This window comes from Choloepus didactylus, chromosome 8, assembly GCF_015220235.1.
Source record: "Choloepus didactylus isolate mChoDid1 chromosome 8, mChoDid1.pri, whole genome shotgun sequence".
Classification (NCBI taxonomy): domain Eukaryota; kingdom Metazoa; phylum Chordata; class Mammalia; order Pilosa; family Megalonychidae; genus Choloepus; species Choloepus didactylus.
In genome coordinates, this window is record NC_051314.1 from 118357367 (window position 1) to 118372700 (window position 15334).

At 38.1% G+C, this 15334-nt stretch overlaps 1 protein-coding gene across 2 annotated transcripts in view; it reads left to right on the forward strand.

Annotated features, from left to right (window-relative positions):
- GUCY2C (guanylate cyclase 2C) overlaps positions 1-15334 on the forward strand; it is a 60749-nt gene that overhangs the window by 33824 nt on the left and 11591 nt on the right. For both annotated transcript variants that reach the window (XM_037846317.1, XM_037846318.1), the window contains exons 16-21: positions 5998-6084; positions 7440-7572; positions 9983-10120; positions 10891-10979; positions 12089-12180; positions 14561-14719. In XM_037846317.1, coding sequence (XP_037702245.1) covers positions 5998-6084; positions 7440-7572; positions 9983-10120; positions 10891-10979; positions 12089-12180; positions 14561-14719 — 698 coding nt within the window. The remainder of the gene's footprint in view (positions 1-5997; positions 6085-7439; positions 7573-9982; positions 10121-10890; positions 10980-12088; positions 12181-14560; positions 14720-15334) is intronic.

Here is a 15334-nt window from a genome sequence, read left to right on the forward strand (position 1 = left end):
CCACAAACAAAACCAGAACATAAGACAGGGCAGCAGCAGCTCTAGCAGCTTCAACTGGGTCTAAATATTCATAATTAAGTAGAATTAAAATTGATAAATATTTTAAAAATCAGTCACTTGGAAATTGTTTATTTTTCAATAAACTTTAATTAAAAGAAAAAAGGACGGAAGCTTTCAAAATATATAAGATAAACCCAAATCTGCCCTCAAAGAAAAAAACATCATAGCCCTAAATAATACTCTTTTTTCCTTTATGAAGTAATTAATCTATGTATTTAGTGCAAAATTTAGAAGCAAAACTACAGCCTAAGGAAAGGAAATGGTTTTTAAACCAATCATTATAAAAAATAAAATGGGATAGCATTTAAAAATCCATTCATGAGTTAAATTTAAAAAACATTATAAAACAACACAAGCATCTCATACTTCCAATTACAATTTTAAAAACAATTACACAGATATCCAAAATTAGGGAGTGAAAAAGCTATAGAAGAGATGGTTTCAATTGTGAAAGAATACTTCATGACTATTGTACTGGTTTGCTAAAGCTGCTGGAAATGCAATATACCAGAAATGGTATATTTTACAATGAGAGCTTGTTAGTTCACAAATTTGCAGTTCTAAGGCCATGAAAATGTTCGATTAAGGCATCAAGAGGTAGATTCCTTCTCTGAGGAAAAGGCAGATGGTGTCCGAACATCTCTGTCAGTTGGGAAGCCACGTGGCTGGCATCTGCTGATCCTTTGCTCCCGGGTTGCATTGCTTTCAGCTTCTGATTTCCAGTGGCTTTCTCTTTAAGTATCTGTGGGTTCTCACTTAGCTTCTCTGTGGCAAACTCGAGGCTTCATCTCCTAAACTTAGCATCTCCAGACATCTTTTTGTTTGCCTCTCCAAGCATCTGGATATGTGTCAGCTCTTAGCTCCCTTAAGAACGCCAGTAAACTAATCGTGACCCACCCTGAAAGGGCAGGGTCACATCTCCATGGAAATAAACTAATCAAAAGGTCCCACCCTCAATTAGGTGGGTCACATCTCCGTGGAAAAACCTAATTAAAAGGTCCTATCCACAATAGATCTGCCCCTACAAGATTGCATTGAAGACATGGCTTTTTAAGAAGTACACAACAGATTCAAACAAGCACAATTATTAAATTGTAAAAATCTAAGAAAAGGGGGACATTTCAGAAGCAATAACCATAAAAATCTGACTCAAAATTAAAAACTTAAATTAATCAAAACAAGAGATTATAAGATTATAATTACCACTACACAGAATACCAGATTCAACTTAAATCTTCTAAGCTTTGATGAGTAGTTCTCACTCTCCTTATAAATACTGTTCTAACGTTTGGGGAAAAAAACATGAACATCTTCCAAATTTATTTAACATTTAATTAGCCTAGCATAAGATAGATGCTAAAACTGGAATAAAGACTACTTATATCTATGAATGCAGATGGAAAACTATAAATAAAATATTGGTAAATCTAAGCCAGTTGTATATGAAAAGCATAGTACATAAGATATGGTTAATTCTGTGAATGGATTGAAATATTACTATAATGTACAATATGCAAAGTCATAGGAAAAAGACCATATGATCATTTTAATTGATGCTGAAAAGATATATAATAAAATAAATACACCTTTCTAATAATAACTATGTTAGGTTTTTCAATATTAGAAAGTTTTCCCACATGAAGGCTAGAACATACACTGAATCTCTTAATTTCAGTAAGACCCAAATTCTTAAATGCCAATTAACAGAGCCTGGTCAAAGGGTTCCACATGGCCTTTTATTTCCATAAAACACAATGCCCTAAAAATATTTACATGTTTTACAAGTACTGTTTTTGGCTCTCTCTCTGAAGGTAGGAAATTTCAATTATCTGGGTAGTTCTGGGCCCCTCCTGCCATTGCTTACTCATGTTGCGAGCAGACAACAGAGAAGTTGCCAGGATCTTATACTGAAGCTTCTACAAGAAATCACTCCTTTGTGTTATGAATCTCAAAACAAAGGCTGTGCCGAGGCAAACCTGGGGTATTCCTTTTAGGCTTCAGCCCATGGCACATCCCATCAAACCTTTCTTTTGCTGGGAAACAAAAGGGAAAGTCTCTCCCTAGACAGATGGAAGAAAACATGCTTCCCATCCTATACAATGACCTTGGCCAATATGTTTAGGAACAATTGATTCATTCATGCAACAAATATTTATTAAACATCTTTTTTGTGTGTGCCAAGCAACTGTACTTAGGTATTGCAGACATAGCAGTGAACACAACAGAATTATCACAGAATTTACATTCTTATGGGGAAAAAGACAGTAAGCAAATAAAAATATAAAATATATCAAATGCTATGAATAGAAAGTGGTGGGCTGAAGATCTCTCTGATAAGGTGAGGTTTAAGTAAGACATGCATGAAATGTGACTGTGAACCACATAGTTTGGGAAAGAACATTATTGTTTTAATATTCATAACCTGTTCTCACAAAGGAAAAAAAATGATTAAATGTTGATGGGTCATAGAAGTCTCAGACCCTATTTCAGAAAATCCCCAAGGTCCCCTATAACAGCAACTCTTAGTAAAGTTAAGAATAAAACAATGCTTCCTAAAAATAGCAAAAATTATCTATCACAAAACAAAACAAACTTCATTCCTATTAAGACAAGGAGCCCCTCCCTGCCCCTGTACTACTGATCAGCATTCTGGAAGTTCTAGCCAAAGCACAACTGCATAAAACAGAAATAAGATAAATAATTATTGGAAACCAATACACATTTAAAAAAATTATAGGTGATGTGATTGCTATCTAGAAAATGCAAAAGACACATACAAAAATAACAAGAGTTTAATATGATGGCTAGATACAAAATAAGTATAAAGAAAGTAATGATTTACAATTATATAGCTCACATGTAGCAGCAAAATCAGTCAAAAAATACAAACTCCCAAATCCCTTTTTAAATTATAACAAACATATAATCTATTTCAAAATGCCCTTAACATGAAATGCAAAGAATTCATATAACAACACTGTGAAAATTTCCTAAGACAGCAAAAGAATCTTGTCTAAACAGAAAATTATGACCAAGTTCTTAAGTAGTAATCAAAGGTGTGGGGCAACTGGCTGGTACTAGCGTGGAGTTGATTGTTAAACATTCAGGAACTTTGTTAGCCAGCCAGTGTTAAACTCCCGTGGTGGGAGTATTTCACCATGCTATTCAGCAAATGCTCTCCATCAGCGCTGTTTTTGGAGAGCCAGTTAACCAGCACACCAACGATAGTGATTTACACTGAAAAGCTACAAATTCTTCTGAAAACATAAAGCAAAGACTTTTTGTTTCTAATTAACCCAGATCAGGAAAAAATAAATAAAGGAACAATAATAACCAAGGCATTTTTTTTTTAAGATGAATGAGGGGCTACTTGTCAGAAAGTTCTGGTAATCATAACAGCGTAGTAACAGCTCATGAATAGAAAGGTGACTCAGAAAAGAAAAATAAATGGCTCAAGAATAGCATTAACTTTCAAGTCTATGGTAAATATGTTTAAAGAAGGATAATTTAATAAATGGTGCTGAGGTGATTGGACCTTCACACTTTTCACTCTCCCTTCCAAATAGGTTCTTTTCCCATGAGGTTCCCTCTCCCTAAAACTCCTGCCCCCACTTCACCTGGACGGCAGCTCAACAGTCACTTCCAGAAGGAGGCCATCCTTGCCTCTCATATCCAGGTCAAAGCCCCAGATTTTAGGCTCTTCTTTTTCATACCACTTAGCACAGCTGTAATTTTGCATTTACTTGTCTGGTTATTTCATGAATGTCAGTTTCCTCCACTAGACTGCAAACTCCGTAGTTAGCCTACATGGCAACCCCAGCACCTGCACAGTGCACAACACATTTTAAAAGTAAATCAGTGGGACAACTATTAAAAATTGTTCAGAAATTATATTATAAAACTACATATGCATTATAAATCTAATTCTATAAAATATATTGCATATACTCTTTAGAATACATTTAAGAATGTTAAAAGGAGTTACCAAAATGAGAGTAGATTAGTTGGAGAAATTATGGGTGATATTTTCCTTCTTTTTACATTTTGTAAAAGTTTTTCACATTTTCTATAATAAGCATGTATTGCATTTATAATCAAAACAGAATAATACACTTTTTACAAATTTACCAGAAGACATACAGGGTAGAATAGGTGAATGGTAAGATAAAGGGAGAGAAAGGATAAACAAAGGAAAGAGTTACTTTACAGTCTGTCTGCTTAAAGCTCCCTTTCCTTAACTTGGGCTGGTAACCACAGGCCAGCCAGCCTTATCTGGAATGATTAATGATTTTTGACCCTTCAATGGAAATTATTAGTACAGTGCTTGAGTTAATGCTAGAGATCAAATTGGGCTTTTTCCTAAAACAAGAAACTATTGTCAGTGTTCTTTTTGAAGTTTTATTGTGAAGAATAGTTATTTATTAGCTTCATTAAAGCCCTGTATCTTCATCCCAAAGTAATTTGGGCAGAGAATAAAAATATATTTGCAGGGGCCCCCTGAGGATCTGGGGAAAAATGTGGAAATGTTGGACATCCCCACCTGGGTTACTGCTGATGTTCTCACAAACATTGAGGACTGACAATTTGGTATGCTGGGTCCTCGATCTTGGGGCTTGCCCCTATGAGGCTTGTTACTGTAAAGGAGAGGCTAAACCTGCTTATAATTATGCCTAGGAGTCTCCCCCTGAGTGCCTCTTTGTTGCTCAGATGTGGCCCTCTCTCTCTCTCTAACTAAGCCACCTCGGCAGATGAATTCACTGCCCACCCCCCTACATGGGACTCTCAGGGGTGTAAATCTCCCTGGCAACACAGGATACGACTCCCGGGGATGAATCTGGACTCAGCATTGTGGAATTAAGAACATCTTCTTGACCAAAAGGGGGAAGCAAAATGAAACAAAATAAAGTTTCAGTAGCTGAGAGATTTCAAATAGAGTCGAGAGGTCACTCTGGAGGGCATTCTTATGCCCTATATAGACAACCCTTTTTAGGTTTTAGTGTATTGGAATAGCTAGAAGGAAATACCTGAAACTGTCAAACTGCAACCCAGAAGACGATTGCATAACTATGTAGTTTGCATGGTGTGACGGTGTGATTATGAAAACCTTGTGGTTCACACTCCCTTTATCAATGTATGGATGGATAAGTAGAAAAATGGGGACAAAAACTAAATGAAAGACAGGGTGGGATGAGGGGATGGACTGATTTGGATGTTCTTTTTTATTTTTATTCTTATTTTTATTCTTTTTGGTGTAAGGAAAATATTCAAAAATAGGTTGGGGTGATGAATGCACAACTACTATATGATGGTACTGTGAACAGTTGATTGTACACCATGGATGATTGTATGTTTTATGGTATGTGAATATATCTCAATAAAACTGAATTAAAAACAAAAAAACAAAAAAACAAAAAAACCTGTATCTTGAAAGAAGCATTGTCATTTTAAAACAATGAACTCAAAATTTAGTTCACACAAGTCAAACAGAAATCCAAGGACTCTGTCTTGATGGGGAGTTTCATAAACTTAGAGAAAACTCAAGCCAGTTAATTAAAAGAATGGATGAAATTGATGGTGAGAGTGAAAACATAAGCCTAACGAATGAATTTCCTAATACCATTTCCTGTTAAAGCATTAGACACAGTACAGCTGCTTGTTAACCGGCCTCACCGGTTCCCGCTTCAGGGGCATTCCTTTACCACTTCCGACAAAAGAGCAGGGAGCCAGGGCTGGGGATGCCCTGGGGATTTCCTGCCACCAGCGCTTCTTATTTAGGAGAGAAGAGAAATATGTGTTCAGGAGAACCAGAACAGAGAAGTTCCAACACGTTCCTGACCCCAAGACCTCTGATTAGGAGATCATGATTTGGCTGATAACAGTCTCTCTACAACATCCTTCCTTGCAGTAATTCATCTTCTATTTTTAACTCCTACACAGGAAGTTTTAAATGACACAATTTCCTACCCTGATGGAACATTCATGGACTGGGAGTTTAAGATCTCTGTCTTGTATGACATTGCTAAGGTAAGAGGCCTGCCGATGGAAAAAACATTCATGAAGATTAAATGCAGAAAAACAGATCTGGCGAGTATTTAACCCCTCTGTGATTTGGTTTCCTCATCTGTAAAATGGGAATAATAATAGTACCTTCATCATAGGGCTACTATGAGGATTTTATGAAATAACACACATGCTTAGTACAATGCCTGATACAAGTAAATGTTTAATAAATATCGGCTATTACTGTTTTTTATCTTTATAATCTTTCTGGTCTGTTTTGGGGGCATGCATTCACAGATTTTCTGGAAATTAATATTATATAAAGCTGCAGAGAAAAAAATTGACTAATCAACTTTTTTTTTTAATTAGGAAACTTTAATTTTAATATGTGAGATCATAATGCATACAGAACTGCCAAAAGGTATAAATTAAACCATGTATATATACATAAATACATGCATAAATTTCAGTAACACATCGAAGAGTTCCAAGTATTTCTTCTCTAGTTGTTGGTAGACATTTCAAAACACATAATGAAACAGATCATTAGATCACTCAACTTTATAAGAGAAAATGTTAAGGACAGGCAAGGGGCAATGATATATTTGGATATACAAATTACCTGATATGATATGAAAAAGTGGAAACCAGTAACCAGGGCCTCATTCAAGAGTGAAGAAAAGTCAGACCTGGGAATGACCTAGTTTGATCTAGTCTTAAATCACCTGAAAAACACATAGAATCAGAATCAAGTCATAAAAAATGTTATGTGATCCATGCTGAAAAAAAGCAGTTTCTGCTGTGACACCTGTAGCCACTAGAGGCAAGCACGCCTGCCAAAAATGGGCTTCCCTTTTCAAAATTCTCAAAGAATGAAACAAATTACATTTTTAGTAAATAATCTAGCTTAGCCCCTGCTGCCTTATTATTCATTTTAAAATTGAGCTAGCAGAGAACCACAGACATATACAAGGTCACAGACCAAATAAGCAGCAGGCAGAAACACTTAAGAAAAATCTGTTCTCTTGATTCTCTGGAGTGTTCTTTTTCCTTTTTGAGATGGTTAATATTTCTTAGATAAGAAAAATTAGGGTCAGTCCTTTGCCTCATATTATATAATTACTTAGCCAGACTCTTTAGACAATTGCCTTTTCACTGTGTCACTCAATTAAACTTCAAAACTGAATATAGTGCTGAAGCAAATTTTAGAGCTTTAACAATATTTTTAAAATAAAGCTAATGGAACCAGGTTTAAAATCTTATAAGATGACATTCTTTATATGCTGAAATGATTTCAAAATGTCACTTCTTTAAAAACAGCAAGCAGCTGAGGAATATTACACCCCACTCCCCTCTCTTTGTCATCTGGAAAATTATAGGGGATGTCATATCTGCACTCCAGTAAGACAGAAGTCCATGGTCGTTTGAAGTCCACTAACTGTGTGGTGGATAGCCGAATGGTGGTGAAGATCACTGATTTTGGCTGCAATGCCATTTTACCTCCAAGAAAAGGTCTGTAATGAACTTATTTTCATTTTCTTACGAGTCCACGTAGGGCACTCAGGAAATGGTGATATTGATCAGAAAATAAACACTTGGAGCCACAAGAGGCAACAGCTGGCTCATTCTCCAGCACTTCACACTTGTGATGTTCAATGAGTGCTTCTTAAGTTGAACAAATATACTCTGTGGATTTCCTTCATGTTTGGATCCCTTGAATATCAGTGAGAAATCATGCAGAAATTATAGGCTTGTGGAAGCAGTGCTGGGTGGAAAAATACAGAAGGTTAGAGAAAGAGAACTCAAAAATCATCTGAGCTAACCCTCTTACTTTAGAGAAGGTGGAATTGAGGCTCAGAGAGGCTAAGACATTTGTCCGGGATAGAGTGCAAGGCAGAAGACCCATATCCCAATTCTAGACATCATTCATTTATCTGTGATTTAGTTTTCCTTATCAGTAAAATACAGTCTTACTTATCCCTTTCTGGATTGTAGTGTGGATCAAAAATGGTAACACAAAAAGTGATTTTTGTCACGTTCGAAGGGCTTTTCATGCTGAATGTTTTCCCCTATTCTTTGCTATAACTCAGGGTTCAACAGTCACAGAAATCTAGCACTCGTATCTGCCTCAAAATACCATATAGATCCAAAGACTAAATTTTATTTCTATTTCTACTAATTCTTTAATGTTTCAATAAAATAAAAATAATAACCTTGCCCCCATTTTCACAGTCCTGTCAAGCACAACATGATATTGAACTCAATCCAATAAGTACTTGTTGAAGACCTACTATTTGCCAAGCATGAGCCATCATGTAGCTGGACAAATTTGCCTTAAGTGACTCACTGTGACACAAAATCTGATGAACTGCAGGTCAAGTCCCATCCTCCTGAACCCCACTCAATTGTACCTACCAATCTGTGGTGTCAGTTACCTGAAGTTCTAGCATAAGTAGGTTTTCTTATCTTTCCTACAACATCAAAACTTTAGGATCAATTTTACATGAACCACAGGTCACATAAATCCACAAGACATAAATTCAAAAAGGCAATGAATGGATGAATGGAAAACCAAGTGGGAAAAGGTGCCACATCTTGTGCAGATCATTCCAACTAACAACATGAATCTATAGATTTTTTTCATTGAAACTGCTGAAGATAGAGATCCAGAAAAGTTTACCAAGAGCTAGGTGATTCTGAAAAATTTACAAGGGATGTTGAAGGAAAATCAGTTGTATGCCTCTGTTAATTACTAAATATGATACGTAATAGGGTTCCCAAACACAGTTGCCTATAGGAACCAAACACAGAACACAGGAGCATTTCATTTGTGTGACGTGGAACAGGTGTAAAGCAAGGGGATGTGGGAGGGACAGTAGTAAACTCTGAGTAAATTTTATATATGTATAGTTTTTTAAAAAAGAATATGGCAGGAACCAAAGTAAACACCTCTGTGGGAGAAAGCAGATTTAGAGACTGCCAGTGTGGCATGCCTAGAAAATATCAGAGATTGTCTATTTGCTTAGATGTGCTGTCTTTATTTTCTGTTGGTGACTATATATGAAAGTTATATTTATTTATTTTCAAAGCCTTTCACAGGTCCTTGTCTTATGTCCCTTAATCTATTGAAATCCCCAGTCTCTCATATTCTACTGCATTCATTCAACAAATATTTCCTTATGATACACCAGACCCTCTTCTAGGTAGACCATGAGGGTTTTCAAAACTATGATCCTAGCATTTTGGGCAGAGATATTACCATACGACCTCATTCAAATCCTGGCACTGTATTGTCAGCTTAAAAGTAGAGTTTTTGTTCTACCTCCTAGCATGAGCATTAGCATAAACTCTTCAAAAGTTAGGGACCACATAAATTTAAGGCTAGCCATATTCAGGGCAGATGGTGTAGGGACTTAAAGAACAAAGGCGTGTTGGAGACCTGTGGGCTGCTCACCCTGTCTTAGTTTCCTAGGGCTGCCATCACAAAAGACCACAAACTCATGGCTTAAAACAACAGGGATTCATTGTCCCACAGTTCTGGAAGCTAGAAGTCTGAAATCTAGATGTTGGCATGGCCATGCTTCCTCTGAAACCTGTAAGAGAGAATCCTTCGTTGCCTCTTCCTAGCTACTGGTGATTTGCTGGCAGTCATTGGCATCCCTTGGCTTGTGGCAGCCTAACTCCAATAGGTGCCTCCATATGTGTCCAAATTTCCTCTTCTTATAAGGACACCAGTCATATTGGATTAGGGCTCACCCTACTCCAGTTTGACTCCATCGCAACTAATCACACCCCCAAGGATCCTATTTCCAAACAAGGTCACATTTACAAGACTGGTGGTAAGGACTTGTGTCTTTTGGGGGGACCACAATTCAACCCATAACACCCCCTCAATTTGCATTCTCAATGGCTGAATGCTCAGACCTGTGGACAGCTCCAGAACACCTCCGCCAAGACAGCATCTCTCAGAAAGGAGACGTGTACAGCTACGGGATCATTGCACAGGAGATAATCCTGAGGAGAGAAACTTTCTACACATTGAGCTGCCGGGACCAGAATGGTAAGATTCTTAACCCCTCCAGCTGCCCCCACCAGGAGCCAGCCAACCTGCCTTCAAAGCTGACCGAGACACAGATCAGTGACCACAGCTCAGTTTCTTCATCCGCAAAAGAAATGACACATCTGCATGCCACATTTCCCAGGGTATTAGAAGGATTAAATGTTGGAATGCCTTTAAGAGCAAAAGACAATATATCACTGCTAGGCATCCTTATTGTCAATATTATTGTTAGTCAAAGAATCTTCCCTTACAATTCCCCCCTTTCCTCCTGATCCCAGTGGGAGAAATGTGTCTGACACCTGAACTTGATAACTCTAGCAGAATGGCATACTTATTTTAGTTCATACTAAGAGAAGAGCTACTATTGTTGTCACAGATCCTCATGGGGGCAATTAATTTCATTCATTTAGTTTTTACTTAATGAGCACTTATTATGTGCAAGCTCTTAAGTGGGGTTGGGGCTGGAGGAGATGGCTAAGGGAGGTAGGGCTGGGCCAGCGTGCTGGACAGAGGATGCCCACTGAAGGCAGTGGGGTTTGTGGTGAGTTGTAAATGGTTAGTAGCCTTAACTTAAGGTAACCTCCTGGGTATAAGTGGGTTTAAGACACTTTCATCTGATGGCTCATTTACTCATTCAGTGTTTATCTAGTGAGTGCTGGCCTGGGCTCTGGAAGGCTAAGGGTGGGTGAACCAATTCAGAGTGTGTCTGCTGCTGAAACGTCTTCATGCTGCCTTCTCTCATGTAATTTGAATTATTCTCATTCCATCAGAGAAGATTTTCAGAGTGCAAAATTCCAGTGACCTGAAACCCTTCCGTCCAGATCTGTTCCTTGAAACAGCAGAGGAAAAAGAGCTGGAAGTGAGTGCAACCCCACCCTCCCAACCCTTTTTAGTTTCCAGTGGCTGCTGGAACAAGTTAACACAAACTTGGTGGCATAAAACAACAGAAATTTGTTCTCTCACAGTTCTGGACACTAGATGTCCAAGACCAGTACCAGCTGTCCAACGTTAAGGTGTTGGCAATGCCTCACTCCCTCCTGAGACTTTAGAGAAGGATCTAGTCCTTGCCTCTTCTGCCTCTGGGGGCTGCTGGCATGCCTTGGCTTGCAGCCACATCGCTCTGATCTCTGCCTCCTCCTCTTTTGGATGTCTCTTCTCCCTCAGCCCCCCCCTTACATGGATACATGTGATTGCATTTAGGGCCCATCCTCATAAACCAGGATAATCTGCCCATCTAAAGATCCTTAATCACATCTGCAAAGACCCCTTTTCCAAATATGGTCATTCACAAGTTCCAGGGATGAGGACATGGACATACAACCTTGGGAGCCACTACCAGCCTCCCATGCACCTCATGCCCTTCTCCACCTCCCCCACCTCAGGAAAGAGCTGGCTGCCTAGGCACACATCATGTTCCCAGTTTTTAGGAGCTAAAATAGCAAGATGTTCATGGGGATACCCTTTTCAGGCTCATAATTACTATCTTCCAATTTTCAAAGAAGTATCCCAACATTCAAAAACAATAAAGAGAAATGTACTTTTTGCTCCTCTTATCCCCCTCTGAAGAAAACCACATCTAGTGGTTGAGAACCACTGCTGTAGAGTCTTACTCTATTTAGAGTCACTTGTCTTTTACACACCCAAGTCTAACTATCCTTTGCCCAACCCAACAAAAACCCTGCAAACTACCCTGGAGCATTTGTCTCTCCCTTCCACCCAGCCTCATCCAATTGATATCACCTTTTTCATTAATTTAGGACCGGACAGAAAGGTGGGGTAAGGTCAGGCTAGTGGAGATGCCTGAGACAGAAATTGCAGAGAACTGCCGATCACTTATCCTCACTGTCGGACTTGAAAATATTTTTAAAATACTTCCTGCCTTATATACTCCCATTGTGGAATGTAATAATATAGGATTCAATCTTGATTGAGCACACCACTTCCTTAGCTAATCAGTCTTTTCTCCAGGTGTATCTACTTGTAAAGAGCTGTTGGGAGGAAGATCCAGAAAAGAGACCAGATTTCAAGAAAATTGAAAATACACTGGCCAAGATATTTGGGTATTGCTACAGTTTTCATTTTTTTGCACTAATTTCAGATTGTTCTAATAATAGTTGACATTCAGTGGCACCTAAAAACGAGTATGTCTGTTGCAGAGGGAAAAAAAAAAAGAAAAAACAGCTGGCAATGCCTGTCTCAAACGAATTAGAATGAGATGGAGACTAACAAATGATTTCTTAGGAAAATAATCACTTGAAAAGTTAAAGATAAAAACTTGTCTGGTTAAAAAACAAATTCTGATTGATCAAAAAGTTATTCATCAAAAATATAGTTCATGGGCACCTTTGCAGATAATTAGGATTTAGAAGTCTGGCATGGGCTCTGGGAATATCTGTAAAACCCCCAAAAATTGTTAAGACAAGCAGGTCTCTTAAGATCTTATAATTTTAAGATCACCAACCTTGGCCTAAGTACATAAGACTTGCGTCATGAATCAAAGCATATTTCTGGGTCAAAAAAATTAAGAATAGCATCATACAATGATCCAGTCAGTTTGGATTCTAGATTTCCCATGTTTTCAGTTAGATATTGTGTGGAGTGGGGAAAATAAACTGGACTAAGAAATAGGAGATCCAGTGCCTAGACGAGGATATGATAATAGCTTGCTATGGGACTTTGGGCAAATCATACCCTCCCTGGGTGTCAGTTTTCTTGTTAGTAAAATTGGGTTGAATAAGATAATTGCTACAGTTCCTTCTAGCTCCAAACTTCTGTAGTTTTCATTAGGTCAAAAGATTCAGATACTTAACAAGTCTAAAAGCCCAGGGCTGAAGTGGAGGTGGAGTGAAGTTAATGGAAGTAGCAGTCATTGACTGGTAGAACTAACCTGTCAGTTGTGGGAACGGAGCAGGAAAGTATAAAGGGTTTAATTTTTGCTCCCTTTCCACTCCTTCACAGACCTGTTCCGAAGAAATTTAAGCTCATGTAGATAAGTTGGGCCCCTTTCCTGCAGTGGTTTTCAAACTTAGCCACATATTAGGATCACTGGGGGATCTTTCAAAATGCTGATGCCTGGGCCCTAACCCTATAGCCTGGAGTAATTGGTCTGGGGTGCAGGCTGGGCATTAAGATTTTTAATAACTTCCTCGGTGATTAAAATATTCAGTCAAGGTAGAGAAAACTGCTTTAATTGAATTAATTCATCATAGTGTAAGATAATGAATAATCCATTTTCATCCCTTACTCTTGCATCTTCACCCACTCCATTCAAATAGACTCTATACTAGTGGTTTCAAGTAAGACTGCCTGGGAAGCATTTTAAAAGAATTCAGTGTCTTACTCTCCAGCCCTGAAATTTTCATTCAGTAGGTCTAAGTGGGGCTCAGAAATGTATTGAATTTTTTAACAAGCATCTCTCCCCACCCTGGGTGATTTTGACGTAGGCCATCTTCTCCTTGAGGGCAAGCGTGGTTTAATTTATTGTTAATAATGAAATGCCATAAACATCTCTGATCCTCACAACTCCAGAAGACCTCAGGAGTGTGTGCATCCTCATCGAGCCCCCGCCAAGACTTGTCAGACTTAGCAGGGTCAGAAAAAGCTGGCATCCCATCTACGTCTCCTTGGCTTAACAAATCAGCCAGATTTAGGTCTTATCCTTTAGGACCCTGACTCTGTGGCTCTCTGTTCTGAGGAACGCATGAGCCATAAGGCTTGGCCTGGCTTTTTTTTGGTCCTCTCACACTTCAGTTTATCATTTCTAGAGCCTTTTAATATTTTTCTTTTTTGGATATTCCTCTTATTCCAAATTGGTTGTTAAAAATTTAGAAACTATGAATAAGCAAAGTGAAAATACCACCTGGAATTATAATTTTTGCTGTTTTGTAAACTGATTATTTTCACTTAACAACATAGAGGAAGCATCTTTGAGCATTTAACTAGTCTAATAGTTGGAATATAATAACCATTGTTATTTTCCATTGTGCCATAATATTTTAACTACTCTAGTTTGATACATTTAGGTTATTTTCACATGTTTGCTATTGTAAAAAATGCTGTGCCTTTCTTTGAAGTTAACCTTGAACACATTCACAGTTGTTTCCTTAGAATAATTCTTAGAGGTAGAATTGATGGGTCTCTAGGTGTGCATCCATAAAGCTTTTGACCCATTTTGCCATATTACCCTCCAGAAAGGTTGTACAGTCTACTTTCCCACCTTATTACAATGTTGATTATCATCATTCTAACATTTATTTTTCTTTTTTAATCTTATTTTCATTTCTATTTCTTTGATTTCTCCTGAGGTTAAATTTTTCTAGTTATGTCTGTTGGCCATTTTTATTTTTTTACTTTAAAAAAAAAAAAGTTGGCCACTGATTTACTGTATCTTCATGTTTTCTTAATAATGTGTGAGAGTTCTTTATCTATTACCACTTACAGCCTTTTTCATGACCAAAAAAATGAAAGTTATATGGATACCTTGATCCGACGTCTACAGCTATATTCTCGGAATCTGGAGCATCTGGTGGAGGAAAGGACTCAGCTGTACAAGGCAGAGAGGGACAGAGCTGACAGGCTTAACTTCATGTTGCTCCCAAGGTAAGGCAAGTCTTTCTGCTCAGGAGGTTTAACAAGATTCCACAGCCGTGCCTCATAGCTAAGAGCTGAACGCATCAGCATATCTGTCTAGCTTTTTTTTTTGTCTTCAAATAAAATTGTTCCCTTTTGCATAATATGTCAGTAGATTATTGAGTTTAGAATGCATGTACCCTGGTAAGCCTTGTTCTGGTTTGTATTCTAAATAGAAGAGGTTATTTTCTAATGGCCGTGTGGTGCCACAGAGGAAGCATTGACTTTGGAGTTAGACGAACTGGGCCTCCTGCATCTATCTGCACTTTTTTAAGTCTGTGACCTTAGGCAAGCCACTGTCTCTGCTCAGCCTCAAAATGGAAATTAATTTTGCCTGAGGAATATATGAAACATAAGGCACTTTTAAGTACTGTTAGTCTTTGCTCTCATTTTTCCTCCTTGGTAGAAGCCAAGTAACAAGAAGCAGAAGCAGTCTTCACTGGAGGTGGTGGGGAACACGTATCAGATGTCTCACCGCGGTGGCATCCACATGCTGTAATGTTGTGAAGAGAAAGGAAGTGTGGTATAAAGCCCCAAACAGCAGGCCAAGGACAGCCTCCGTTTAAAGTTCTATAAGCATGGTTA